Genomic DNA, 27937 nt, shown 5'->3' with positions numbered 1-27937 from the left:
TTTCCAATAAAACAATACTCTGCTGCAATTTCAATGAAATACTTAACTATTATCTCAAGTATTAACAGTAGTTACAATATATACACATTTCAGGCTACTTTTACTTCTTATAACTGTCATTTTAATGCATTATATTGCTTAGAAAACTTATGTTTGAAGTTTATTGTTGGCTACGTTTTTTTTTGCCTAGGCTGGTGGGCATGCGAGTAAACCAGGTGTACGACATAGACAACAAGTCGTACCTGATCCGGCTGCAGCGCTCCGAGGAGAAGGCTGTGCTGCTGCTGGAGTCGGCTAACAGGTTCCACACAACTCAGTTTGAATGGCCGAAGAATGTAGCACCTTCGGGGTTTACTATGAAGGTTAGTGATTTTAATTTAGTGCTACATACAATTTAAATTGAATTGAATTGAAATTGAAATAGCCTTTATTTCAGATAAGTATTTTGTAGTACATTTCATTTTGTTGTTAACATATATATATATCTAATCTAAATTTATATCTGTATGCCTTTTGTAGGCAAAGGCCTACATACACAAGGCATACAATTTAAATACAATACTTTTAATATTGTGAATTGTGAACTGATGGAATGAAATACTTTTTAGGGTTCCGTACCTAAAGGGTAAAGCGGGACCCTATTACTAAGACTTCGCTGTCCGTCCGTCCGTCCGTCCGTCCGTCTGTCCATCTGTCTGTCACCAGGCTGTATCTCACGAACCGTGATAGCTAGACAGTTGAAATTTTCACAGATGATGTATTTCTGTTGCCGCTATAGCAACAAATACTAAAAACAGAATAAAATAAAGATTTAAGTGGGGCTCCCATACAGCAAACGTGATTTTTGACCAAAGTTAAGCAACGTCGGGCGTGGCCAGTCTTTGGATGGGTGACCGTTTTCTTTTTGGATTTTTTTTCCGTTTTTTTTTTTTATGGTACGGAACCCTTCGTGCGCGAGTCCGACTCGCACTTGCCCGGTTTTTTAATAGACTGTTTCCATGACATATTGTGGTGCAATTGCAATATCCTACTGGGCTTTTAGAGATAGATTGATAACATGATAACAACAATTAACCTGGCCTTATTGTGTACATCTTATTATTACAGTTTCATCTCTATTTTTTTTTTTTTATTATGAATGGGCTTACTCATGGCCACAGACTAGCCGAGGCGTAGACGTGGCCTACGATGGAGCGAGCTCGCCCAGAAACTCTTATAAGATATCTTCACATAAAAAAAAGTCCCATATCTATAATATAGATAGTCATAATTATAAATGCTGAACTAATCTTTCATTTCAATGATTTGTTTAAATTAAATATACAAAGGGGAGTATGAACGCAACTTAGTAATAAGGCTACCTTTATGCTTAATATTGTTGGTAGTTTTTAGTTTTGATTCGTATCTCCAGTAATAACTTTCAATGTTTAAAATAACATTTAATTTATTCCCATTAAAGGATACAATATTAAAACTAAAGTTAAAACTAGAAATAAAATAAAAATACAAACTATAAAATATACTTACCTACAAAAAACCAAACCAATTACAAACTTTCAAATTATTTTCCAGCTCCGCAAACATTTGAAGAATAAGCGCCTAGAGAAGCTCACTCAGCTCGGCATAGACCGGATCATAGACCTGCAGTTTGGGAGCGGGGAGGCAGCCTATCATGTCATACTGGAGCTGTATGACAGGGGTAACATAGTGCTGACGGACTATGAGTGGACGATACTCAATGTGCTGCGGCCCCATGTGGAGGGGGACAAAGTTAGGTTAGTAGAACATTATTTAAGTAATTTAGCTAAATGTTTTATGTTAGCTCTATCACTTCATATTGCTTGTACTTCAAAACGATGATGTAAATTCAAGTATAAATAACCAAAACAAATTTTTGCTTAGAAATATTTGACACATTTTTTAGTCCTGTGTATTTGTAGGTATTAAGCTTATTACATTTTCTCTTTGATACTACCAAATACTACTATTAAATTAAGTGTAGCCTTTTTCCAATAAATTGTAGTGACTGGTGAATAACTTTGTCAAAAGTTAGTAGTAATTAATTTAGTTTGTTCATTTTACAGATTTGCAGTAAAAGAAAAATATCCCCTAGACAGAGCAAAGTCTAACTTTGATCCTCCAGATGCAGAGGGCCTGAAGAAAATACTAGCCAATAGCAAACCCGGAGACAATCTCAAGAAAATACTCAACCCTAACCTAGGTAAGTTGACCTTGACTACCTCTTATCATTAAAACTTACAGCATTAAGGGCCCCCCCACATCTAGCGCCGTTCGAGCGTCGGCGTCTGTCGGCGTCTGGTCAGCGCTATGGAAAATGACGTCGACGCTGCGTCGACGTTGCGTCGAGCAGCGGCCATAGAATTGTAGACGCCGACGCTCGAAAGACGCCAGATGTGGGGGGGCCCTAAAATAAAAGAACAAAAGGATCATTGTCTGATTCTATCTATATTTTATTACCACAGAATATGGTCCAGCGATTATAGATCATGTCCTCCTGGAGTGTGGCCTGACGGGCAACATGAAGATCACCACGGAACCTGGAAAGGGTTTCTCTGTAGAACGGGATTTGGACAAGCTGGTAGAAGCTGTGAAGAAGGCTGAGGAATTAATGGCAATTGCCAGGCAAGAAGTGGCAAAGGTAACCTTATTTCACTTATGTTATGGTTGGATTTGCTATGGCATAAACTTTGGGAAGGGCTTTAATGTAGAACGAGATTTGGACAAGCTGGTAGAAGCTGTGAAGAAGGATCAGGAGCTGATGGCGACATCCAGACGGGAAGTGGCAAAAGGAACCTTATTTCACTTGTGTTATGGCTGGAATTGCTATAGCATAGACTTTAGGAAGTTTTGAATGTAGAATGTAGAACGAGATTTGGACAAGCTGGTAGAAATCGTGAAAAAGGCTGAATAGTTGATTTGGACCGCGGACCGGAAGTGGTAAGGTAAAGGTGGTAAAACTGTTATTTGACCAACATCTTATAGGATTTCCAGTACAAATACGCGTATCAATGAAACCGCGTGAATTTTAAGAATGTCATCATCATCATATCAGGCAAAACACTTTTATATCTCTTATAGGATTTCCAGTACAAAGACACGTATCAACGAAACTGCGTGTATTTTAAAAATTTCATCATCACCATATCAGGCAAAACACGTTTATATCTGGTTAATATTCCATGAATCTATAGCACACCCGTGTTTGTGCGAGTATCCAACGGATATCTACGATCTTGGTCGCAACGCGCGAACGCCCTAACAATGCAGAAAAACATACCTATTGTGATATTTGTTTCTTTTGTACCAGGGCTACATCACTCAGAAGAAAGAGGAACGACCTCAGCCCCAGCCAGGCGAGGATGCCTTTTTCCTCACCAACGTGGAGTTCCATCCGATGCTATACGCGCAGCACAAAGCGCAGCCCTACACGGAGTATGACACTTTTGACAGAGCCGTGGACGAGTTCTATTCGGCGCTGGAGGGACAGAAGATTGACTTAAAGGTAAATACTCCCTTCCCGTGTGATTTAGAGTAGAAATAATATGAAAATTCTCAAATCTAACACAAAAATTAGAGGTACAACTTTGAATAGAAATGCCCATCTAGGATATAAAAGTAAATAAACCCTTTAAAAAGCTTGATTGAAATATATTACCGTAAATCTGGCGGTATCAAATTCAAATCAGATTCTGACTCTTCGATATCGTTATCTAACCATAATACAAACGTAACGAACTAGACAACAAAGAAATATATTTTGACACCTCCCTAATACTCCTGTCTCCTTTCAGACTATTCAAGTAGAGCGAGAAGCCATGAAGAAACTCCAGAACGTACGGAAAGACCACGAGAAACGAGTGAACGAGTTGGAAGAACTTCAAGTCACTGACCGGCAAGCTGCTGAACTTATTTCAAGGAACGAGCCGCTTGTCGAACAAGCGAGGCTTGCTATACAAGCCGCCATCGCCAACCAGGTGAGAATTGGAATCTTAAAATTGTATTTTATGGTAAAAATATTCATATAATCGGTTAAAAAACCAAACAACGATACAGAACGTGAACCATCAGTACACCTTATAAATCAAAGTCCCCTGCCGCACTGTGATGGCGATATTGCATGGCAATCGAATTTCTTATTGAGTAAATTTATAGACTTAAATTATTTTTCTAATTCCTCGCGTCGCGATCTGCCATCATTAAGGTGGTTCGCCTAGGTTACTCAAAACTGAACTCTCGCTAGATGGCACCACTTCTGCAAAATTTCAGATTTTATTTTTTTGTGAAATGGTCTTGGTATTTGTATACTTAAAAGTATGTTTCGCGCACTCTTTAAGTAAATATTGAACTATTAAATAAAACATTGAATACTTCATTGTGCAAAAACCACCTTTTTAATTTGACGGAGTGTTGCTGTCACGCTTTTTCCTACTATTACTCACACATGCAAACAGTGTTTCCGTGATCCTTGTAGTAGACAATTTCACACAACGTAAGTATGTTGCAATAGCGTAACGGTATGTTCGTGGAAATACGTGCAAGAGGATTGGGGTTCAAGACTGGTGCGAGTAGGTAATTTCTTTTTGTTTCTCCTTTGTGTTATCTTACCTTTAAACGAGCAATTATTAGATATATAATTTTTTATTTATATATTTGGATGGTATCAGAAACGGCTCTAACGATTTCGATGAAATTTGCTATAAGGGGTTTGATCTCTTAGCTAGGTCTATGAGAAAACGCGCATTTTTGAGTTTTTATGTTTTGTAAGCTTTGGTCGGTCTCCCAGATATTCAATCTCCGCTTGGCAACTAATCCCAGAATTGGCATGCGCACTAGTTTTTACGAAAGCGACTGCCCTGACCTTCCAACCCAGAGAGTAAACTTATTTGGATTAGTCCGGTTTCCTCACATTGTTTTCTTTCACCGAAAAATAGGTATCGGTGTATAAATAGGTAGGTATCAAATGCTATTTCGTACAAAAGTTCGAAAAATCATTGGTACGAGCCGGGGTTAGAACCCGCGACCTCCGAATTGCTTTCTGCTAGGCCAGCAGCGCTTCCCCCACATACTCAGTGTTATCAGGTTTTTCAAAATCAAAAACGATTACTTATGAAAGCAGAAGAATATAAATGATCGTATTAGATTTATAATTGTTACATATTTGCCGTAACTTATTTTTAAAATGTGTTTTTCAATTAAAAGACACGTCAAGATTGTTTACCTTATTTCTAATGCTAAAAAAAACAAACTATAGTAATAATTGTGTTTTTCATTTATAGACAAAATCCATTATTTTTAACCACAGGAAATTTTATACACTTCTTTTTAGGGTTTCGTACCCAAAGGGTAAAACGGGACCCTATTACTAAGACTTCGCTGTCCGGCCGTCCGTCCGTCCGTCTGTCTGTCACCAGGCTGTATCTCACGAACCGTAATAGCTAGACAGTTGAAATTTTCACAGATGATGTATTTCTGTTGCCGCTATAACAACAAATACTAAAAACAGAATAAAATAAAGATTTGAATGGGGCTCCCGTGATACAACAAACGTGATTTTTGACCAAAGTTAAGCAACGTCGGGAGTGGTCAGTACTTGGATGGGTGACCGTTTTTTTTTTTGCTTTTTTTGTTTTTTTTTTGCATTATGGCACGGAACCCTTCGTGCGCGAGTCCGACTCGCACTTGCCCGGTTTTTATTGCAGTGAGGATGTCCTGATTGTAAAAATCAGAGAGATTAGGAAGAGTATAATTTCTAATTATCTTTGTAAAAATTAAAGAATACGTGTAGCCTATACTTAATAATCGATTTATGATAATAAGAAAAATTAAATAAAAATAAAAAACAATACGAAATGTAGGTGTAACAAAAATACAAAAAGTTATGTTCCAGCATACAATGACTGGGGATCGAACCGGGAATCTTCCGCTTGCAAGCAAAAAAGCGACTGTTTGCATAACACGCCATGATAGTTCTTAGCTAAGCTGACGAACTTCTCGCTTAGGTCAATTAACTACCTGTCAAATATCAGTGTCAACAAAATTGCACTAAACATGACGGCACTCCAAATTCGAGCCGTGGTCAGCCCGGCAACGTCGGAAATGGTATGGCAACGTCGCAAATGTATCTGTACACGACATTTGTGACACACACATACGTAAAATTGATGAAAAGTTAACTATGATTTTTGCATGATTTCTGTATGAAACATTGTTTTCCTGTTAATTTCGCGCAAACGAATATTCGAAAGAAGATAAATGCGGAAATATTTGTGTACTAATACTGTGTAGTTACTTAATGAGATTTGATTGAATTTTGTATGAAAAGCGAACCACCTTAAGGCCGTTCCCGTACCCAAATGAAATCTACAATCGAGCGTCCCCTCACGCCACCCGTCCCGCCCCTAGATACAATGACGATACAACAGCGCCACGCAAGAAGTAGAGACTTAAATGAACTAACAGGACACTGATTTGTAAAACGTATTACAAAATACTGAAAAAGCATGCTGCATCTCATAGATGGCGTTAAAGTTAAAATGGAAAAATAAATGAAACATAGTGTAAATTAAATATTCATTTTAATGAAGTCAACTCTTATTTCAATAATATTTAATTATAAGGGTAAATACAGTTTATATTTAAACAAATTAATGACTGCAAGTTTTCTATAATATCATTATTTATTACGTATACTGTGCAGGTATGTCATCGATATTTATTAAAAAAAACCGGGCAAGTGCGAGTCGGACTCGCGCACGAAGGGTTCCGTACCATAATGCAAAAAAAAAAACAAAAAAAGCAAAAAAAAAACGGTCACCCATCCAAGTACTGACCCCTCCCGACGTTGCTTAACTTTGGTGAAAAATCACGTTTGTTGTATGGGAGCCCCATTTAAATCTTTATTTTATCCTGTTTTTAGTATTTGTTGTTATAGCGGCAACAGAAATACATCATCTGTGAAAATTTCAACTATCTAGCTATCACGGTTCGTGAGATACAGCCTGGTGACAGACGGACGGACGGACGGACAGCGAAGTCTTAGTAATAGGGTCCCGTTTTACCCTTTGGGTACGGAACCCTAAAAAGTTAGGGCATACCGATACAAGTGCGAAAAAATAGGTAATTCGCACATGTATCGTACAACGTTTTACAGTACATAATATGGCCCTTTAAATTTTCGACATTGTTACGTAATGTGCTAATTATCGCACTAATGCGGTAAAGTAGCACCATATTGTAATAGTACCTACATTACGCAAATAGGAAATTCGAAACGAGTGGCGATAAATTCGAACACGACCGAAGGGAGTGTTTTGAATCGACACGAGTTGCGAATTACCTATTTGCGTAATGTAGGTACTATTACAATATGGTGCTACTGTATATGTACATGTATCGTACAACGTTTTACAGTACCTACATACTAGGGTTTGCTTCCGGGAAATACCGGTACCGAAAGTACCGGGAATTGCCGGGATTTAGAGCCAAGCAAAGAACCGGGATTTCAAAATTAAATTCCCGGTACTTTCGGGATTTTCGGGACTAATATTTCCGGTACAATATTTGACTGTTTTCTGTTACTTAGCATGAAATATCATGTTTTTTAAAGAAATACATTATATAAATCCATTGCTGACGCTAATACTTTTACGGCTGACCATATATTAAAGCAAAACAAAAATAGTCAATGGGTTTGACAATGCCAACAAAATAAAATAGCTTATTATGAAACTATACGAGTGTTTTTTTTAAGATACGATAAATAATTTTATACGAATAATTAGTTAGTTGTATACTAAATACGAGCAAAAACTAGAGATAATTGTGTAATAATAGTCACGTAATTGCTAATTGTCGCACTAGTGCTGTAAAATAGCACCATATGACTGTAAATCAAATTTATTCATTTTACAGGGTTCCATAGGTTCGTGGAATCACTCAAGACTCAAGACCTTTTTTCTCAGGAACGTGTAGAGGCCTCAAATTGAAATTATATCAAATAGGTACTCGGATCTACTCTATTGTCAAATATATTAGCTTTTTTTCTCGTATATCGCAAAAATCCGAATTAATATCAAAATACCGGTATTAATATTGAAATCCCGGGATTAACATGCAATATCGGAAATCAATCCCGGGATTGAGAATGATCCGATATTGCATGCCCTAACCAAGTTTCAACCTAACAACGAATAATAAATCCCGGGATCCGGATATTTCGATATTGGTCCTTCTCAATACCGAAAATGGAATCTTGAGCTTTGCGAGGGTTTCAAGGCACGAGGGTTAAACAAACAACTTCACAACAATTTCGTAAACGTAGCTCAAACAGTTATTCATAAATTAACGTTTTAAAACCGGCATTTTTGTGACTGACTGACTAATAGATCAAAAACCTAACCCACTTCCAGCTGACCTAGAAATTTTAAATTTGGCACCAAGGTAGACTATTAGGAGTTTATAGAGGGAACAATCTAAAAACTGAAAATTATTGATAATTTGATGAAGAAAAACATATATACTTATCGATAATAGGCTAGATGACTAATTTTCATTTATGGTATCAATCGATCAGGTTTGTCTTTAGGATCAAAAGTCTATATGGGATTGGGATCCATTGCATTAAAGGAATATAAAAATCAGAAATGATAGTCAAAGTCCGACAGTCGTACTTCACTCGCGAAACGACCCGAACAAAACGATATGTGACCGTGACGTCAAGGTCACAAAGAGTCCATCTTGAAGTATGAACAAAACAAGAAAATTGCAGGTGAAATATTGCGTTTATGTATATAGTTTCCATACAATCTTTTATTGGATAAAATCTGAGGAATCGAATCGAATGGTAACTAACTGCGACAATTCTTCGACCGACGGTTTTGTCAGGAAGCTCTTCTTCCACATTGAACAATATTTGTAACTGAAAATAAAATATATTGTATGTGTTAGCATTTACAATTTGTCACATCATGTACAGTCGACGTCAAAGATATGTACCTATTGCACCTTACTCCTTTCTAATAAGGTGAAAAATGTATACATATATTTAACGTCGAATGTTCATATAAAGCACCGGTGGTGGTAAAGAACCAACGAGAGAAATAGAAATAAGACCCTGTATAATAGACTACGAATCGTGTGATAAATCAATTTACATCATCAAACTGCACAACGGGACTTAATCGCGTATTTAAGTTTTAAGATTTACAAAAACCTACAAATCTAAAAACCTTAAAACCTAAAAAAATCTTAAAACTTAAATACGCGATTAAGTCCCGTTGTGCAGTTTGATGATGTTTAATAATCGTGAAAGTTTAAATCAATTTACGATGGAATTCTGGCACACGAAGTTGAAACAATGTTATTCTAGCTAGGTAGTTAGTACAAAAGGTAAAATTGTTCTCTGCATACAATCAATAAGCATAATTAGCATGAATCACCTACCTCATGGGTATCTTCTTCCTCTAATAGACTAGTAACCCGATAAGTGTCATCCACCTGTGCAATGCGTGGGTTCAAAATGTTTGAGCCGGTCGCCTCACTGTCAAAACCAAAATTAAATAAATGTATGATGTTTTACAGCACATATGGACTTTACCGCACTAGTGCGATAATGCACACACACATTACGTAACTATGTCAAATATTTAAAGGGCTATATGTACTGTAAAACGTTGTACGATACATGTGATAATAGGTAATACGCAACTCATGTCAAATTAAAACACTCCCTTCGGTCGTGTTTTAATTTATCGCCACTCGTGAATTTCCTATTTTTCGTACTAATTTTTATCATCAAGTGATGATGAACAATAACAGCCACATTTTGCCTCTCATTAAGCATCCGGAAAAATCTGTCGGTCGAAGAATTGTAGCAGCCAGTCATTTCTTTACAACATCACTCAATTTAAGGAGTCATCCATTAATTACATCACACGTGTAGAGGGAGGGGGTCAAGAAAATGTGACATATTGTGACATGGGGGAGGCACAAACTTTGTGACGTCACTTTAACTTCATCAGTAACCGAAAAATTATTTAAATTATTTTATTCGCTGTACATTTAAATATAAAGTTTTTAAAACGATAATCGTTTTTATTCGTTTAATTTTCTTTCCTAAGCAGTTTTGGGTTATAAAACTACTAATATTTATATCGTCAAAAATATTTTGATAAAATATTAATAATAATAAGTACCTAAGTACTTACTTAATTCGTTTTGGCGATTTCGTAGAAAAAATGTGACGTCACACTAGGGGGGAGGGGTTTGCTAAATGTGACCAAGTGTGACAAGGAGGGGGGGGAGGGGTCAAAAAACCTAGAAATTCGTGTGACGTAATTAATGGATGACCCCTAATTAGTCCATTACTATTTCATAAATTGATCATGGACCCGCGAAACGCAGACAGACAGACATGACGAATCCTTAAGGGTTCCGTTTTTTGCCATTTGGCTACAGAACCCTAAAAATGCTCTATCACAGGTAAATGAGAAATTGAAAATGGAAATAATTGCCCAAGATTATTAGTTTTATTAAAATAAAAAATCGGTCAACACGCTCAAGAAAAGGAAATCATTTACTATTGTGTAGGGTAGGTATAATATAAAATAACTATCAGTTCATTAAAAAATACGTAAAAGAATAACGAAAGTACGGACAATCGGTAAATCCCGGGATTTTAATTTCCGGGACTTACTCAGGGAACCCTATTACATTCTATCAGTGTACATTTTTAGGGTTCCGTACCCAAAGGGTAAAAACGGGACCCTTTTACTAAGACTTCGCTGTCCGTCCGTCCGTCTGTCCGTCTGTCATCAGGCTGTATCTCATGAACCGTGGTAGCTAGACAGTTTAAATTTTCACAGATGATTGAATTTCTATCGCCGCTATAACAACAAATACTAAAAACAGAATAAAATAAATAGTTATACAACGAACGTGATTTTTGCCGTTTTTTGCATAATGGTACGGAACCCTGCGTGTGCGAGTCCAACTTGCACTTGGCCGGTTTTTTTAAATTAAGTACCTCTTGTAGAATATCAAATAACTGATGAGGGCAATGTATCTCGTACGATATTATTGATTGGCGACATTTTATTTAGTTTTCGGCGAACATTTGCTAAGTAGGTAGTACTAATAGCCATCTAGGAAAATAAGTACAAAATATGTCCAAATAATTGAGAATATCAATTCAAAGCATAAAAAGATATAAGCATCTGCACTGATAGGAAAACAGTAGGTATCTAAATCTAACTAAGGTCTTTTCGTACGCCGCCGCTGTGAGTAGGTAGGTATTTATCGCAACGCACGAAGTTACGCGCGACATAGGTACCTACATATGCGACGTTATCTATGAAAAGGGACCTTATTGTCGATGGCGCTTCCGCCATTATCAACGATGTTCTGATATAAATACCACGCCGCGCGACATGTGCGTCGTAAGCGCCAAAGACAATAAGGTCCCTTTTCATAGATAATGCCACAATTAGAATTAGAACTTACTCGTTACTTTGAATGTCAGTGGTTGATGAAATCGGAGATTCCATTTCCATATTTTGCAGTCTGTAAATAAAGATAAATTGTAGTAGTGTATTGTGTTACGTAGGTAGGGCTAAAAAGCACAAGTCAAATAATTATACTCACTCGATGTAGTCTAAAGATGTAGTATCATGTTCGGCTGTGAAATTATCCAATTTTCTTCTTTTCCTAGAAAGACAAAAAAGTAAAAAGTTTAGACGCATGACAAATCACGAGCTGATAGTGGATGGATTGCTAAAAGAACGCTTTATGCGTCTAATTGTGTGCGTTACGTGTATCACTGTGTGCTCGTATTTATAGGAAGGCCCACTACACCGCAACCGCGTAACTACGACTCACGGAAACATAGACGGCAATGTTTTCTGTCTTTGCCGTGTGCGGCGCTAGTGCCGCGTGGTGTAAACGTCGCGAATCGCAATATCCTTTTAAGCTATTTAGATGATGAATTGATGACAATGTTTAACCGGTAGATGGAGCGATTATTAAATTTTAGAATGTTTTAAGTTATATGGATTACTAATTAGTACGATCGAGTATATATTAAATTAAGTAATAATTACTTATTTCACTGTGTAATAAATATACATTTTTACTTACGTTAGTTCCATTGTTTGTTGGAATCTTCCGAGTTGTCTTTTTCGAGATGTTTTCTTTTTATTCAATTGCTTGTTACCCATTATAACTTAAAGGTTTTGGTGCACACGGTATATCACTAGGACACACAACACAGCACAGTTTTTATAAGTAAATCTTATATTTGTTTTGGGGACACGTAGTACAGGTCCGTCTGGCACGAGCGCTCAGCCATCACTGTCTCATTTCGAAAGACGGACGGAGATAGAGCATGCAGGCCGAAGTCAATATTTTATTACGATAGAATTAGTTGATGTTTATTTATTTTAAAAATATTGCCTCTAATTATCGTTTTTCTAAAGCTGTCAAATTATTGTTATAGTTATGATTGATTTTTCTCCTTTTTTTGTTTCATAGTGTCACATAGTAAAGAAACAAGTAAAGTTGGAGTATAAATTCGAATTGGAGGTTACTTTGGGAATAAATTAATTGTATCGAGCGAAGTGTTATGAATCGTGTATCGAAAGCTGTGTTATTAAAGATAATATAATCAAGAATTATATATATTTTTCCCACGTCTACAAATATCAACGTTTCTTAGAAAAATAGGATAATAATTGGGGTATTTTTACATTTCTGGCTCAGGGAACGGCCTTAACTTATATTGTTTGATATAATGAGTCTGAAGCCTCGTCTCCATATCGCGCTGCAAACCATCGAACATTGGCTCGCGCGGCAGCCGCGCGCAATGGATACCGGGCTGGCTCGAGAGCCAACTCGATGGCTCGCGCGGCAGCCGGTATCCATTGCGCGCGGCTGCCGCGCGAGCCATCGAGTTGGCTCTCGAGCCAGCCCGGTATCCATTGCGCGCGGCTGCCGCGCGAGCCATCGAGTTGGCTCTCGAGCCAGCTCGGTATCCATTGCGCGCGGCTGCCGCGCGAGCCATCGAGTTGGCTCTTGAGCCAGCCCGGTATCCATTGCGCGCGGCTGCCTCGCGAGCCATCGAGTTGGCTCTCGAGCCAGCCCGGTATCCATTGCGCGCGGCTGCCGCGCGAGCCATCGAGTTGGCTCTCGAGCCAGCCCGGTATCCATTGCGCGCGGCTGCCGCGCGAGCCATCGAGTTGGCTCTCGAGCCAGCCCGGTATCCATTGCGCGCGGCTGCCTCGCGAGCCATCGAGTTGGCTCTCGAGCCAGCCCGGTATCAATTGCGCGCGGCTGCCGCGCGAGCCATCGAGTTGGCTCTCGAGCCAGCCCGGTATCCATTGCGCGCGGCTGCCTCGCGAGCCATCGAGTTGGCTCTCGAGCCAGCCCGGTATCAATTGCGCGCGGCTGCCGCGCGAGCCATCGAGTTGGCTCTCGAGCCAGCCCGGCATCCATTGCGCGCGGCTGCCGCGCGAGCCATCGAGTTGGCTCTCGAGCCAGCCCGGTATCCATTGCGCGCGGCTGCCGCCCGAGCCATCGAGTTGGCTCTCGAGCCAGCCCGGTATCCATTGCGCGCGGCTGCCGCCCGAGCCATCGAGTTGGCTCTCGAGCCAGCCCGGTATCCATTGCGCGCGGCTGCCGCCCGAGCCATCGAGTTGGCTCTCGAGCCAGCCCGGTATCCATTGCGCGCGGCTGCCGCCCGAGCCATCGAGTTTGCTCTCGAGCCAGCCCGGTATCCATTGCGCGCGGCTGCCGCCCGAGCCATCGAGTTGGCTCTCGAGCCAGCCCGGTATCCATTGCGCGCGGCTGCCGCGCGAGCCATCGAGTTTGCTCTCGAGCCAGCCCGGTATCCATTGCGCGCGGCTGCCGCGCGAGCCATCGAGTTGGCTCTCGAGCCAGCCCGGTATCCATTGCGCGCGGTTGCCGCGCGAGCCATCGAGTTGGCTCTCGAGCCAGCCCGGTATCCATTGCGCGCGGTTGCCGCGCGAGCCACCGAGTTGGCTCTCGAGCCAGCCCGGTATCCATTGCGCGCGGTTGCCGCGCGAGCCATCGAGTTGGCTCTCGAGCCAGCCCGGTATCCATTGCGCGCGGCTGCCGCGCGAGCCAATGTTCGATGGTTTGCCGCGCGATATGGAGACGGGGCTTGAGAGTAATAGTTGTTCATTATCCCCCAACAGATGTCCTGGGACGACATAACGCTCCTCGTAAAGACGGCCAAAGAAAACGACGACCCGATCGCCTCCTGCATCAAACATTTGAAGCTCAATACCAACCACATAACGCTGTCCCTCTCTGACCCGTACGAGGATGAGGTCCCGCCTATGTGTGTCGACATCGACCTGTCTTTGACAGCTTTTGCTAATGCTAGAAAGTGAGTATAGTATAATCAAAGAGAAATTGAAATAGAGAGTTACTGTCATGATAAATTATGAAGCTACAGTACATTTTCTGCCATCTTTTGACAGACGATTAAAACTATTAGAACAAGAATATAGTTTGACAATCCGTCTCTATACACTCGATTCTCTTTGGTATAGTGCTGGAATCTACACCTTAGAGGGTGCAAATAGGTTCAAAGTGTCTCTCATTATCAATTTAAAGCAAACAATTTTTAATTTGCGCTTAAATTGTGGTTTTATACATTTAATTTCTACCCTGTTTTAATAGTCATAAAGTCCATATTACAAGCATCACAAACATTGAAATACCTTTTCAGATACTACGACATGAAACGCAACGCAGCAAAAAAGCAGCAAAAGACCCTGGAGTCAGCAGACAAAGCCCTCAAGAGCGCCGAGCGGAAGACCAAACAGACCTTGAAGGAGGCTCAGACCATCAGCTCCATCAGTAAAGCCAGGAGGACCTACTGGTTTGAGAAGTTCTTCTGGTTCATATCATCTGATAACTACTTAGTAAGTTATCATTAAAAAAAACCGGCCAAGTGCGAGTCAGACTCGCGGTTCAAGGGTTCCGTACATTATTAAGACCGACTCACGCTTGGCTGCTTGTATTTTTTTCAAAATTCGGTCGTTTTTTAGCTATTTTCTTAAATAAGTACTAACCTATGTATTTTAAAATTATAAATAAAATATCTTCGGGTGACAAGCAAAAGTCACTAAGTACTATCAAAAAATTAAAGTAACAATGCACTTTATTACACATGTAACACGGTTTATTGTCCAATAATTTCAATAGTGTTAGTTACTTTTGCTTGTCAACCGACGATATATTTGTAATTCTCAAGATGAGCTCTTTCATTTGATATATAACACGATATAGTTTGAAAAACTTTATTTTTTTAACTTTCTCATTTTCTATCCATTGAACTAGATTAAGTTATAAAATTCAACATGTGTCAACAACCCCTTTTATTATAATATTTTAAACTTTCGCGTTTTGAACACATATTAACTCACATTATAGACGGGTCGAACGCGAATTTTATTAAATTACCTTGATTTACCGACGTATCGGCACAGGTTTCACTGGTCGTAAGGGGTCATCCATTAATTACATCACACGTTTAGGGGGAGGGAGGGGGTCAAGAAAATGTGACATATTGTGACATGGGGGAGGGGGGAGACACAAACTTTGTGACGTCACTTTAACTTCATCAGTAACCGAAAATTTATTTAAATTATTTTATTCGATGTACATTTAAATATGTAACAAGTTTTTAAAACGATAATCGTTTTTATTCGTTTAATTTTCTTTCCTAAGCAGTTTTGGGTTATAAAATTACTAATATTTATATCGTCAAAAGTATTTTGATAAAATATTAATAATACTTAGGTACTTACTTAATTCGATTTGGCGATTTCGTAGAAAAAATGTGACGTCACACTAGGGGGGAGGGGTTTGCCAAATGTGACCAAATGTGACAAGGAGGGGGGAGGGGTCAAAAAACCTAGAAATTCGTGTGACGTAATTAATGGATGACCCCTAAATCATGTGGTCGTGGTTGGTGGTGGTAAATCAAGGTAATTGAATAAAATTCGCGTTAGTCGTCTATAATGTGAGTAAATATAAACCCCTTTTATTCTCCAGGTGATCGGTGGGCGGGACCAGCAGCAGAACGAGCTCCTCGTGAAGCGCTACATGCGCTCCAGCGACGTGTACGTGCACGCGGACGTGTCCGGAGCCTCCTCCATCATCATCAAGAACCCGGGCGGGCCCGTGCCGCCGAAAACGCTGGGCGAAGCGGGCCAAGCTGCTGTAGCCTATAGGTATACTTTACTCAATTCATCGCTAGATGTCGCTGTACGGGTAAAGGCGAAGTCTGCATCGCGCTAACGATGTTTCGACCCATAAGTAGTGAGGATGGTTTTTATTTTATACCGCGTTCCAGTCCAGTCCAGTGATATGTAATTAAAATGGATGTTGCCGGAGCGTCCTCCATCATCATCAAGAACCCGGGCGGGCCCGTGCCGTGCCGCCGAAAATGCTGGGCCAAGCTGCTGTAGCCTATAGGTAAAGCTTACGCAATTGGTCGCTAGATGTCGCTGTACGGGTAGAGGTTATGTCTGCATCGCGCTAACGATGTGTCGACGTAGAACCCATAAGTAGTAAGGATGATTTTTATTTTATACCGCGTTCCAGTCCAGAGATATGTAGTTAAAAATTGATGTTGCCGGACCCTCCTCGATCATCATCAAGAACCCGGGCGGGCCCGTGCCGCCGAAAACGCTGCTGTAGCCTACAGGTATAGTTTACTCAATCGTTCGCTAGATGGCGCTTTACGGGTAAAGGCGAAGTCTGCATCGTGCTGACAATGTTTCGACGAAGACAAAGAAGTTGATTTCATGAAGACGTCTTTCTCAGAGTAATGAACTAATACTAAGGCCTCAGTTACACTTGTAAGTTTTACTTACGTAAGTAGGGACAAAGCTATTTGTTAGAATGAGATAACGACATTCATCTCTCATTCTGTAGTATAGCCGTGTCCCTACTTACGTAAGTAAAACTTACAAGTGTAACTCAGGCCTATGGATAAGCTGGATTTATCCGATTGAGTCTGATTTCGAGGTTACATCCCGCGACAGGAACAGATTTCCATGACCAAAAGAAACCCCAGCCATAACTAGGGAACTTGTAATGTGTGATGAACCCTCGTGGACGTCAGCTACTGCTCCATTGGTGGATTTACGAACGGCAGCCACAGCCACTCAAACACGTAAGCAATGTTGATTAAAACTTTGTCAGTTTAAAAAAAATGACAGCCAATTGTGTCGAGGTGGAAAGACCGTTAGCTGATGCCCTGAAGGGTGTCAAAAGCCAGACGTCAAGTCAGGTCCCTATTGCATCCCCAAAAAATCGGGCAAGTGCGAGTTGGACACGCGCACGAAGGGTTCCGTACCATAATGCAAAAAAAGGCAAAAAAAAAACGGTCACCTATCCAAGTACTGACCCCGCCCGACGTTGCTTAACTTCGGTCAAAAATCACGTTTGACGTTTGTTGTATGGGAGCCCCACTTAAATCTTTATTTTATTCTGTTTTTAGTATTTGTTGTTATAGCGGCAACAGAAATGAATGAATGAAAATCTTTATTTCAGGCAACTAGTGGCCCATACATAAATACCTTAAAACTAACATACATATTATAAAAATATATAGAAATACATCGTCTGTGAAAATTTCAACTGTCTAGCTATTACGGTTCGTGAGACACACACACACACACACAGCCTGCTGCTGCTGCTGTGCTGGTTACAGCCTGGTGACAGACGGACGGACGGACAGCAGAGTCTTAGTAATAGGGTCCCGTTTTACCCTTTGGGTACGGAACCCTAAAAATGTTGTTTTCCAGTGTGGCGTGGGAAGCTAAAGTCCTCACTAGCGCGTGGTGGGTGCACGCGCACCAAGTGTCCAAGTCCGCGCCCACCGGCGAGTACCTCACCACCGGCTCCTTCATGATCCGCGGCAAGAAGAACTACCTGCTGCCGCAGCACCTGCAGCTGGGCTTCAGCTTCCTGTTTAGGGTAAGGTTCTTTCTATTTAGCCTAAGAAGTGTGCCTTAATTTTTCACCGACAATCAAATATCACACCGCGAATATTTAACAGTTTATCAATTATTGAAGACGAATGCGGTAGTAGAAACATATTTAAATGAAAAATTAGGATATTAAGGCGCTCTTATACTGGAGTTTTACGTTTCCGAGGGGGTGAAGCAGACGAGTGGTAGAACAGGCGGGCGGGCGCCCCGCGCGCCCCGCCGCACCATTCTCGCGCAGCACGTCTACGTCCTTATTCTGGCGCCAAGGACTGAAAAACCGCAAAAGACCGGTAACCTAAAATAAAGGTATCAATTGAGTAGGTATCCAACAGTAATGGTATCCAAATAAAACTGCAAAATACTAGTACTTAAAATAAAGGTATCAATTGAATAGGTATCCAACGGAAACGGTACCCGAATCAAACGGCAAAATAGCAGTACCTAAAAAAAAAGGTATCAATAGAATAGGTATCCAACAGTAAGGGTACCCAAATAAAACGGCAAAATACCAGTATCTAATATAAAGGTATCAATTGAAAGGGTATCAAATAGTAACGGTACCCGAATAAATAAAATTCAAACGGTACCGTTAACGCTAACGGTCTTCAGTAGGTAAAGGACCTTATGCCTTTTGTAATAAGGTCTTTGTTGTTTTATAGCTTTTCAGGACTGCGGACTTAGAAGATGATAACTGTTTTGGAATCCAACATGTCTGCCGTGTACTTCGACATAGGAGTGCCGAGTCATCATTTTTGAATTCTGCACACCCTAAAACCTATAAAACGACACACATGATGACTTTTATGTCAAAGTGCACGTCAGACATCTTGGATTCCAAAATTGTCATCATTTTTGAATTCTGCACTCCCTGAAACCTACAAAACGACACCCATGATGACTTTTATGTCAAAGTGCACGTCAGACATCTTGGATTCCAAAATTGTCATCATTTTTGAATTCTGCACTCCCTGAAACCTATAAAACGACACCCATGATGACTTTTATGTCAATGATGATGATGATGATGATGATGACAATATAATTCACAAACAATCACATTGGGATCCGTGTACCTAGTGAAAAGTGAGAGGGAGAAACACGTGTTACCTCCCGCTGTCGCGAGTGACCGCTTTGAATTGAGGTATCAGATCAAAGGCTATAAGTTTTTTTTATTTAAGGGTACCGTTTGGACGGAAGCCTACATTTAACGGTACCGTTTGGGCTAAAGCTTATTTGGATACCTAAAGTATTGATATCAATATGGAATGCTAGTTTAACGGTCGGGTACCTATAAAAAAACACCTAAAGGTACTTTTATTTAACGGTACCGTTTGAACGGAAGCTTGTTTGGATACGGGTACCGATTGATATTGGTACCGAAATGCTACTTTTAACGGTCGGGTACCTTTAAAAAGACCGGTCAAAACCGTTTTTAACGGTACCTTTTCAGTCCCTGTCTGGCGCCATCGGTATTCTGAATATTCTGATTTGTCAGTTCCGGGATTTTTTCCGGCAATTAATATCGAATAAGGTTTATTAGCAAATTCGTATTTTAATGAGTACTTAATGAAATTATATGTATACAGTATGAGAGTATACCCCGACAAACTAAGAAACTAATCAAATTATACCCAATTATTATGAGGCAGAAATTAGTACCTACTTACTTACCTTAAAAATATAATAGAGTTAGACCAAGAAAATTCTGCAACGATTTTGATTGCACACGCAGTGCAAGTGTTATTTTGAACGACAAACCTTTATGAAATTATGATTAACACTTGCACTGCGTGTGCAATCAAAATCGTCGTAGACTTGGTCTAATTCTAGAAGTCAATTTCGGGCAAGTAGGTATTGAAAATAAGGAAGAATACTGTAGTTCGTTTTTTTAGCATTAGAAAGTACTTGAAAGAAGGTAAGCGATCTTGACATGTCTTTTAATTGAATAGCGCTTTTTAAAAATCAGTAACTATTACTTATGAAAGCTTATTTTATATATTAGGACTTTTATTTTATATAAAATCAATCAACATTTGCATGATGTGTCACATCCCCGTAGCTGCAGGCGTCCATAGGCTATGGTGAATGCGGGTCGTATGCTTGCTTTAAAAACAGCATTTTTTGGAATAAATTTCCATAAAGCACGGTACGGACTTGGCGGAAATAAGGTAGAAGTACCAGTGCTCAACGCTGCACTAGTATTCGACACGGGCACTTTATGTCAAAGTGACAAGAATTAAATTTGAATACAGAAAGATCGTCGCCGTTCAAATTTAACCTATATTACTTTGACATAAAGTATAGTGTGTAGCTTTCAAATAGAGCTCAACGGCTAATCCTATTGTCTATTGTTAAGTAAAACCGCACGTGCTACTTCACTGCAAAAAAGGGTCTTAATTATTTTATTTGGCACCTGAGCGCGGGCTAAGCCAACGCTAAAAAACCAGTGTAGGTGCGCTCTCCGATAACGCGCCTTTGTTACGCATCTCGATGACACATTTTAGACTGGTTCTGTAGCGTTCGACTCGCCGGCATTCAGTAACTGAAGTACGTATTTTTTATGCAGGTGGTGGGATAAGGGCAGGGGAAAGAAGAAGGTTGTAGCACGTGGCATTAGCGGTTTTACTTAACAAAAGGATTAGCCGTCGAGTTCTATTTGAAAGCTACACACTATACCCATGTCGAATACTAGTGCAGCGTCGAGCACTAGTACTTCTACCTTACCCAATCATCATTCATCATTCTCTTGCCCTTGTCCCATTCACTTGGGGTCGGCGCAGCATGTCTTTCTCTTCCACACCTCTCTGTCGCCCGTCATTTCATCATTCACTTGCATTCGTTTCATATCATCTCTCACACAGACCGTCCACCTTTTCCTCGGTTTTCCTTTCCTCGTACTTCCCTCCACATTCATTCGTAATACCTTTCTCGTCACATGACTTTCATCCCTCCGCATCACATGCCCGTACCACGCTAGGCGATTTGCCCTTACTTTTTCTGTTATGGGTGCAACTTTCAGGCTTCCTCTTATATATTCATTCCTAATCCTATCCATTCTCGTCACGCCACACATCCATCTCAATATTCTCATCTCCGCTACATGCAATCTACCTTACCCAATATTAAACAGAAAACCATTTTAGGCATTTTTCGACCACTTCCCTTAAAACGCATGTAGGTAACTCGGAAACTAAAAGCGGTGAAATGATGGTGGTAACCATACACTAAACACTCACACATATGTATTTGAAATCCGTACACATATGTTTAAAAATGATTAAATTTGATTAATTTAATAGCCTTTAATAAAATATGTTTACACAATTTATCAATCGTGACTGAATTCCGGATTGGTTAGATGGGTGTGTGCCTTTGCTTCCCAACTTGTTATAAAATGACAATATGATGGGCGAATGTCTGAAATGTCACAGTAATTAAGAATTATTTTGCTTTTCTTCGTAAGTATGTTGAAAAACATTGTGTGTATAACATTATTTGCATATTTATACAGTGATTACCCATTTTATGAAACGTCCACTAAACTAGCATAGGTCCGACGCTGGCAGTGGCCACGGGCGTACTGGCGCGGGGAATGGGCGCAAGGTATTGCCGCGTAGGGTGTGTAATTTAGTAGGCAAAAGTTGAATTCATAAAATTATGAATGAAAAGATTAACGTATCGATAAAAGGACCAGCAATAACGAAGATTTACTTAAAAGCTATCGAATGAGGTAATTTTCATATCCATTTTCGTCGTAGTACTTCTAAAATATGGATCAAAAGACAGCTTTAAGCATGTTTTCAACTTAAGATTCTATCGAGAAAATAATGAGCCGTTGTGTTTCTGACAAGCAATAACGTAGTTCAAGGACTAAAGTTATACATACTAGAAAATAAAGCATGAAGTCCTTGTAAAAGTCTGTAAATATGTTTACAAAAAAGCGCATTTTACTACACACCGCGCCTTAAGAAGTTGCGATTAGGTACAACGCATGATTAAATAAATAGGATAGGTAAATATTATATAAAGACACCTTATACTGTGTTCATATGGTAGCATTATGTATTAACCTTAGTAATGTAAGTTAGATTAAGGTACTAACGTTGAAAATGAGTGCATCATGTCGCCGTTAAACGTAAGTTAGGCGAACCTAATATAAGTGTAAAAATCATTTGAGAATCAACATATTATCTCTTTACCAGGCTGAATGATATGGAAATATATTTCCCACATACGGCACTTCAAAAATATGTTCTATTTTCGATCAGTAAGACTGACATTCGATTGTCATTTTTGAACTGTTAACCTGGTAAAGGGTTAATTAAATAAAGAGAAATTGGTCAAAGTCTCTAGTACTAGAGGCCAGATTCGACCGCGACGTTTTAAGCATTTACGACTGATGGCTTAACTCCTAGGTGGTCTACGGAGACATTCGTCCCAATATTCCCAATTTCCCGAATTACCCTGTACATCCTGTGCCCCCTTTTTTATCTCAAACGTCCCATCTTATAACCAATTTTTGAAAAAGCCGCGTCTACCCATCCGCTTCTATCTTTCCTAAAACTCCTTTTCGACTACATTAACTCAAATTCTAATTACCCACTTTTCATATACAGTTAGAAGACAGCTGCATAGAACGGCACAAGGGCGAGCGTAAATCGACAGTGCCTGAGGACGACGCCTCGTCTATCGCGTCGGAAGCCACCACGGCTTTGACGACAGACGAGGGGGACGAGGAGATTGCAGTCTCAGATGATGGTAATATTCAGTAAATATATCTTTTAGATTACTGGCGCAGTCGGCAGGATGAATCGGACGCCGCGTATAGATGCGTGTCGGAAGGCACCACGGCTTTGACGACAGACAAGGGGGACGAGGAGTTTGCAGTCTCTGATGATGGTAAGGTTCAGTAAAGATATCTTTTAGATTACTGGCGCAGTCGGCAGGATGAATCGGACGCCGCGTATAGATGCGTGTCGGAAGCCACCACGGTTTTGACGACAGACGAGGGGGACGAAGAGATTGCAGTCTCTGATGATGGTAAGGTTCAGTAAAGATATCTTTTAGATTACTGGCGCAGTCGGCTGGATGAATCGGACGCCGCGTATAGATGCGTGTCGGAGCCACCACGGCTTTGACGACAGACGAGGGGGATGAGGAGATTGCAGTGTCAGATGATGGTAAGGTTCAGTAAAGATATCTTTTAGATTACTGGCGCCGTCCGCAGGATGAATCGGACGCCGCGTATAGATGCGTGTCGGAGCCACCACGGCTTTGACGACAGACGAGGGGGATGAGGAGATTGCAGTGTCAGATGATGGTAAGGTTCAGTAAAGATATCTTTTAGATTACTGGCGCAGTCGGCAGGATGAATCGGACGCCGCGTATGGATGCGTGTCGGAGCCACCACGGCTTTGACGATAGACAAGGGGGATGAGGATATTGCAGTCTCAGATGATGGTAAGGTTCAGTAAAGATATCTATTAGATTACTGTAACCTGTATCTGTGTAACTGTATCTTTCAGTAACTTAAAGCAGAGGGAATATATTTCCCACAATGATTATGAGCTTTATTTCAAAGCCATAGGGTTCAATATTGCCTAATTTTAGAGACCCTTATGTCCGTTAAAGGTCTATCTAATCAGATTACTGGCACAGCCGGTAGGATGGTAAAGTACCTTTATCCTTTACTAGCTTCTGCCTGCGACTTCGTCTACGTAGAATGATAAGGAAAAGCTACTATGGCCGTAGTAACTTTAAATCATCTTCAAGGGAACACGGTGTCAGAAGACTTCACGTATTTTCATAGACAAAGTAGTGATCAAAACAATTCAATTTGATTGATACTCAATATTTTTATAGACGGATCAGATGAAGAGGATAAATCGCAAGAGAAAGAGGAGAGCTGCGAGAAAGAGCCGCCAAGCGATAAGCCCGCCTTAGACGATATTGAAGAGGATACCGAAAGCGACGATGAAGCCTTCCCTGACACGCATATCAAGGTAAATAAAAAAACTAGAAAGCATACCGGATGGAATTTAAATCAATGCACATAATATAATGACTTTTTATGTCCTTTTTAAATGCAGACGAAAGTGGCCATCTTTGATTAAAAAAAACTTCATAAATGACCAATGAGACGCGAAGATTTCCATTTCAGCTTGGGCACTACAGTTCGCATTTCTCAACCGATTCTCTAAAAATCTGGTAGCATAGCCAAACTGTCACTGTTGCACTAATGTGGAAGAGTGATAGAGAGACACAAAGCGTTTCGTTGTCGTAGCGCAATGCTTGTAACCTTGGCTAGGCCGGCTGATTCGATAATTATATAGATTTTTTTGTCGATTCGGTTTTTGGATTTTTTTTAATGGCGGCGGCGGATTTGCTAGGTATGCAGCTCACATAGCCACTCGTCTTAAGTACATTATTTTCTTTTTTACTACAGGTCGACCACGGAACAGGAGAAGTTATAATGCAGTCCAAAACACGGACCATATCAGAAGTATCAAACAACAGTGAGTATCTTATCAATGTCCTATTTAACAGATTTATAGGTATGTTATCTATTAATCGTGAATACAGAGCTCATGAAAGTTTTTGCCAAAAAGAAGATTACATTTATATGACGTATCGCCTTAATGTATGTAGAACCCTTTGTCAGAAAACGACACAATTAAATTTTTCTTACCAGGTGACGACAAGCCCCTTTCATTCCCGTCCCTACCAAAGAAGACTGGTAAAAAGAGTAACAAAGAACAGCAGAAGAAAGAAGATAAAAAGGAAGAAAAGAAGGAGCCAGGCATGAAGCGCGGGCAGCGCAGCAAGCTCAAGAAGATTAAGGAGAAATACAAGGATCAGGATGAGGAGGATCGCGCGCTAAGGATGAGCATACTGCAGGTGCCGTGACATGTTCCAACAAATACTGACAAGGAATTTTATACTTTCACGATTATTTAACATTATGAAACTACATAACGGGACTTAATCGCGTATTTAAGTTTTAAGATTTACCTCCGACGTTTCGAGGGCGGCGTTGCACATGGAATCCAGTCATTAGTAAATGTAAGCGGAAAAGAATATCGACAGTCGATAAATCAAATATCGTTAGTGTTGTGTGTCGACAGAGTGACATCCCTAGTGCGCAAAACGTTCAAACTGATAAACAAGACCAAGTGCGGGTAGTTCGAAAAACTCGCGCGGCTAGAAGATGTTGATGTCAACTTAAGCCAGTCTGAGAAGACTGCCTGGTTGTCCCCGTGGTCTCGGAGACGAGACCACGGGGACAACGCCGCCCTCGAAACGTCGGAGGTAAATCTTAAAACTTAAATACGCGATTAAGTCCCGTTGTGTAGTTTCATAAGGAATTTTATTCCCATAACATAATAAATAACAAAAATAAATTCTTTTATTTACGACCATCGAGGATCATTTGTGTTAGTAATATAAATACCACCACTGCCGTATGCCACTTTGGGTCTTGTCAATCAAATTTGTCAAAAGAAACAATCTCATATTATTGTTACTGTGACAAGGTACAGAGTGGCACAGAAATTAAATTCCTTGACCGTACGCAGATTAGTCAAATGTTTTACTCAGCCGGGCGAGCACATGATTGGCGCGACAGTATCTCGCGGCGAGATGACTATCCGTCCCTCTTTTGTTAACATAGTTAGAAAAAGACGGGTAGTCAATCATGTGCTTGGCCTTAGGCCTTAGGTACAACTTGTACCGACTTGTAAAATTTAATAAACTGGCTGTGTTCTTTGCCACATGGCCGCAAATAAATGCAAATTTAATGTACTTTTCAAAAGCGTCGCCATTCGACAATTCAACTTAACTCTTGGTGCGGCAGGATGTCGGGAAACTCGATTTAGGCGATCAAATTTGAAATCTTCGGGCTTTCTTACATTCACCACTCATTTAATTTCCGTTATTTTCCTACAGTCCGCAAACGCCCTAAAAGACACGAAGAAAAGCCAAAAGAAAGCGGCAGCCAAGAGCGGCAAGCCCGGCAAGACGAAGGGACCGAAGATACCCCAACCCGCTCCGCAGATCCTTGAAGCGGAGGATGAGGAGCCGGAGGAGCCTGAAGCGGACGCCGAGGTTTGACAATTTAATAACTAACGATGTTGTCACGTAATGTGCTTAAGTAGACAAAGCGTATTACTTTATCATAAATAATACATTATATAGTTCCTGTTTCGAAGTAAATAACGAAACTGGATTGCAAAAACAGCAAATAATTTCTTACTATTTGCCCAGCAGTGGGACACAATATAGGCTTAAAAAAAGAAGTATTAGAACAAATTAAATTATTCTCCGAAAATATTTTTAATTTGTTTTTATTTCAAGCAGAAACACTACTATATAAATTTTATAAACTGAAATAATTTGCTTCCGCGATAGCAAAGGACGCTGGTTCGATTCCAGCCTGGGGCACTGGATGCCTTGGTCACTTTTTCTTAATATATGACATTTATTTCAATTTATAAATAATTTCTTGTTTCACAATCATTCGTAGAACAGCGAAAACCATTTGCTCTCTCGGGGCAATCTCACCGACACACGGGTGAATTGTCTATGAGCAACATTTCAGCCTGTCATGCACTGCATTATATTGCGGTGTCGCGTATTGTAATATGATTAACATAGTTTTTACACATTAAATTTGTGATTTAGCCGGAGCAACAGAGCGCGGATGTGGAAATACTGGACCAGCTGACCGGCTGTCCAGTGCCCGAGGACGAGCTGCTGTTCGCCGTGCCCGTCGTGGCGCCCTACTCCGCTCTACACAACTACAAGTAAGATTTTATTCTATATCAGCTTGGGCAAACTGCTTTCGTATGCCCGGCTGTTCTCCTCTACAGGTCGCATTTCTCAACTGATTGTCATGAAATTTTGTGAGCATGTTTGATAGCTTTACAGATTTTTATTGTCGGTTCAGTTTTTTAAAATATTTTCAAAGATGGAGCCATTGAGTTGACTTAAAATGAGTTTAGAGGCGGCAGGTCTGTGACTTGCGCGTGCATGCGTATGCGCTTCCTTTTTACATTTTATTTTTACCCATACTGTATCTCCTTGGAAAAAACCTCAGCAAAACGTCCGAGGGAGCAAAATCCTCTTAAACAGCATAGTGCGCGACCATTTAAGTTCCAGGGTGTGAGGATGAGCACACTGCCGTGTTGAATATGAAGTTTAACATCGTTTCATTGTTTCAGGTTCAAAGTGAAGCTAACGCCAGGCAACAGCAAGCGGGGCAAAGCGGCCAAGACCGCCGTCATGGTGTTCACACGCGACAAGGCCTGCACGCCGAGAGAGCGAGACCTGCTCAAGGCGGTCAAGGAGGAGAACGTCGCGAGGAACTTCCCCGGCAAGGTCAAACTGTCGGCGCCGCAGCTGCATAAGCACAAGAAATAGAGAGAATTTCGTTAAGCTCAGAACTCTTACAATCTCATGTTGCCCTAGTACTTTTATAACAGTCACCTTTGTTTTAAGAAAGGTTTACAGTGTTTTTCAATCCATCAGCCGTAACTACAGTCTCATGTGTGTGGCGTTATTGAGTTTTCACGCCACTGTTCGGAAATGTGGCAATAGATGGTCTAAAACCAAGCTGGAAAGTAGGCAATAGCTGTAGCACCTGAACTACCACTACTACAATGTTTCATTGTTATCATCATCTGTCATTGGTGACAGTTCGCTACAGCAATGAGTATAATTTAAAACATAAAAACAATAAAAGGTCTTTTTTTGCGCAACTTTTTCAAAAATAAAATTGGGTTATTTATAGAACCAATTTCTTGTTTAAAAAAAAAGAAATGTCAAAACCATTCACTTCATTTTTTTAACAATTATCCATTCAGTTCACGCTTAAGGCGTTTTTTACTTTTATAGCT

The 27937-nt window shown here is 40.4% G+C and overlaps 2 protein-coding genes and 1 long non-coding RNA gene across 4 annotated transcripts in view; 2 read left to right on the top strand and 1 right to left on the bottom strand.

Moving 5' to 3' along the window:
• The window catches only part of LOC134673434 (ribosome quality control complex subunit NEMF homolog), a 27943-nt gene extending 190 nt beyond the window's left edge, over positions 1–27753 (top strand). Inside the window, exons 2-18 of the mRNA XM_063531423.1 lie at positions 191–362; positions 1573–1775; positions 2085–2221; positions 2484–2659; positions 3329–3523; positions 3813–3995; positions 14229–14422; positions 14768–14963; positions 16099–16277; positions 17859–18030; positions 22661–22802; positions 23907–24046; positions 24490–24559; positions 24736–24941; positions 25989–26147; positions 26724–26845; positions 27263–27753. Of these exons, the coding sequence (XP_063387493.1) occupies positions 191–362; positions 1573–1775; positions 2085–2221; positions 2484–2659; positions 3329–3523; positions 3813–3995; positions 14229–14422; positions 14768–14963; positions 16099–16277; positions 17859–18030; positions 22661–22802; positions 23907–24046; positions 24490–24559; positions 24736–24941; positions 25989–26147; positions 26724–26845; positions 27263–27461 (2845 nt within the window). The 3' untranslated portion in view covers positions 27462–27753. The remainder of the gene's footprint in view (positions 1–190; positions 363–1572; positions 1776–2084; positions 2222–2483; positions 2660–3328; positions 3524–3812; positions 3996–14228; positions 14423–14767; positions 14964–16098; positions 16278–17858; positions 18031–22660; positions 22803–23906; positions 24047–24489; positions 24560–24735; positions 24942–25988; positions 26148–26723; positions 26846–27262) is intronic.
• The window catches only part of LOC134673468 (uncharacterized), a 105285-nt gene that overhangs the window by 40673 nt on the left and 36675 nt on the right, over positions 1–27937 (top strand). The gene's annotated exons all lie outside the window — the stretch shown is intronic.
• LOC134673279 (uncharacterized) lies at positions 7909–12599 on the bottom strand. Of its 2 annotated transcripts, XM_063531243.1 has the most exons (5): positions 12154–12599; positions 11662–11724; positions 11521–11580; positions 9463–9559; positions 7909–8938 (listed from the first exon to the last, which is right to left on the bottom strand). In XM_063531243.1, exons 1-5 carry the CDS (start codon positions 12231–12233, stop codon positions 8582–8584), a joined length of 657 nt encoding a protein of 218 aa, XP_063387313.1. In that variant the 5' UTR covers positions 12234–12599; the 3' UTR covers positions 7909–8581. The 2 variants fall into 2 exon arrangements, with proteins under 2 accessions (XP_063387313.1, XP_063387314.1); XM_063531244.1 differs by lacking the exon at positions 7909–8938 and having other exon boundaries at positions 9342–9559.

This window comes from Cydia fagiglandana, chromosome 18, assembly GCF_963556715.1.
Source record: "Cydia fagiglandana chromosome 18, ilCydFagi1.1, whole genome shotgun sequence".
NCBI lineage: Eukaryota > Metazoa > Arthropoda > Insecta > Lepidoptera > Tortricidae > Cydia > Cydia fagiglandana.
The sequence above is the reverse complement of the archived record's forward strand: the minus strand, read 5'-3'. Positions and strand labels throughout refer to the sequence as shown.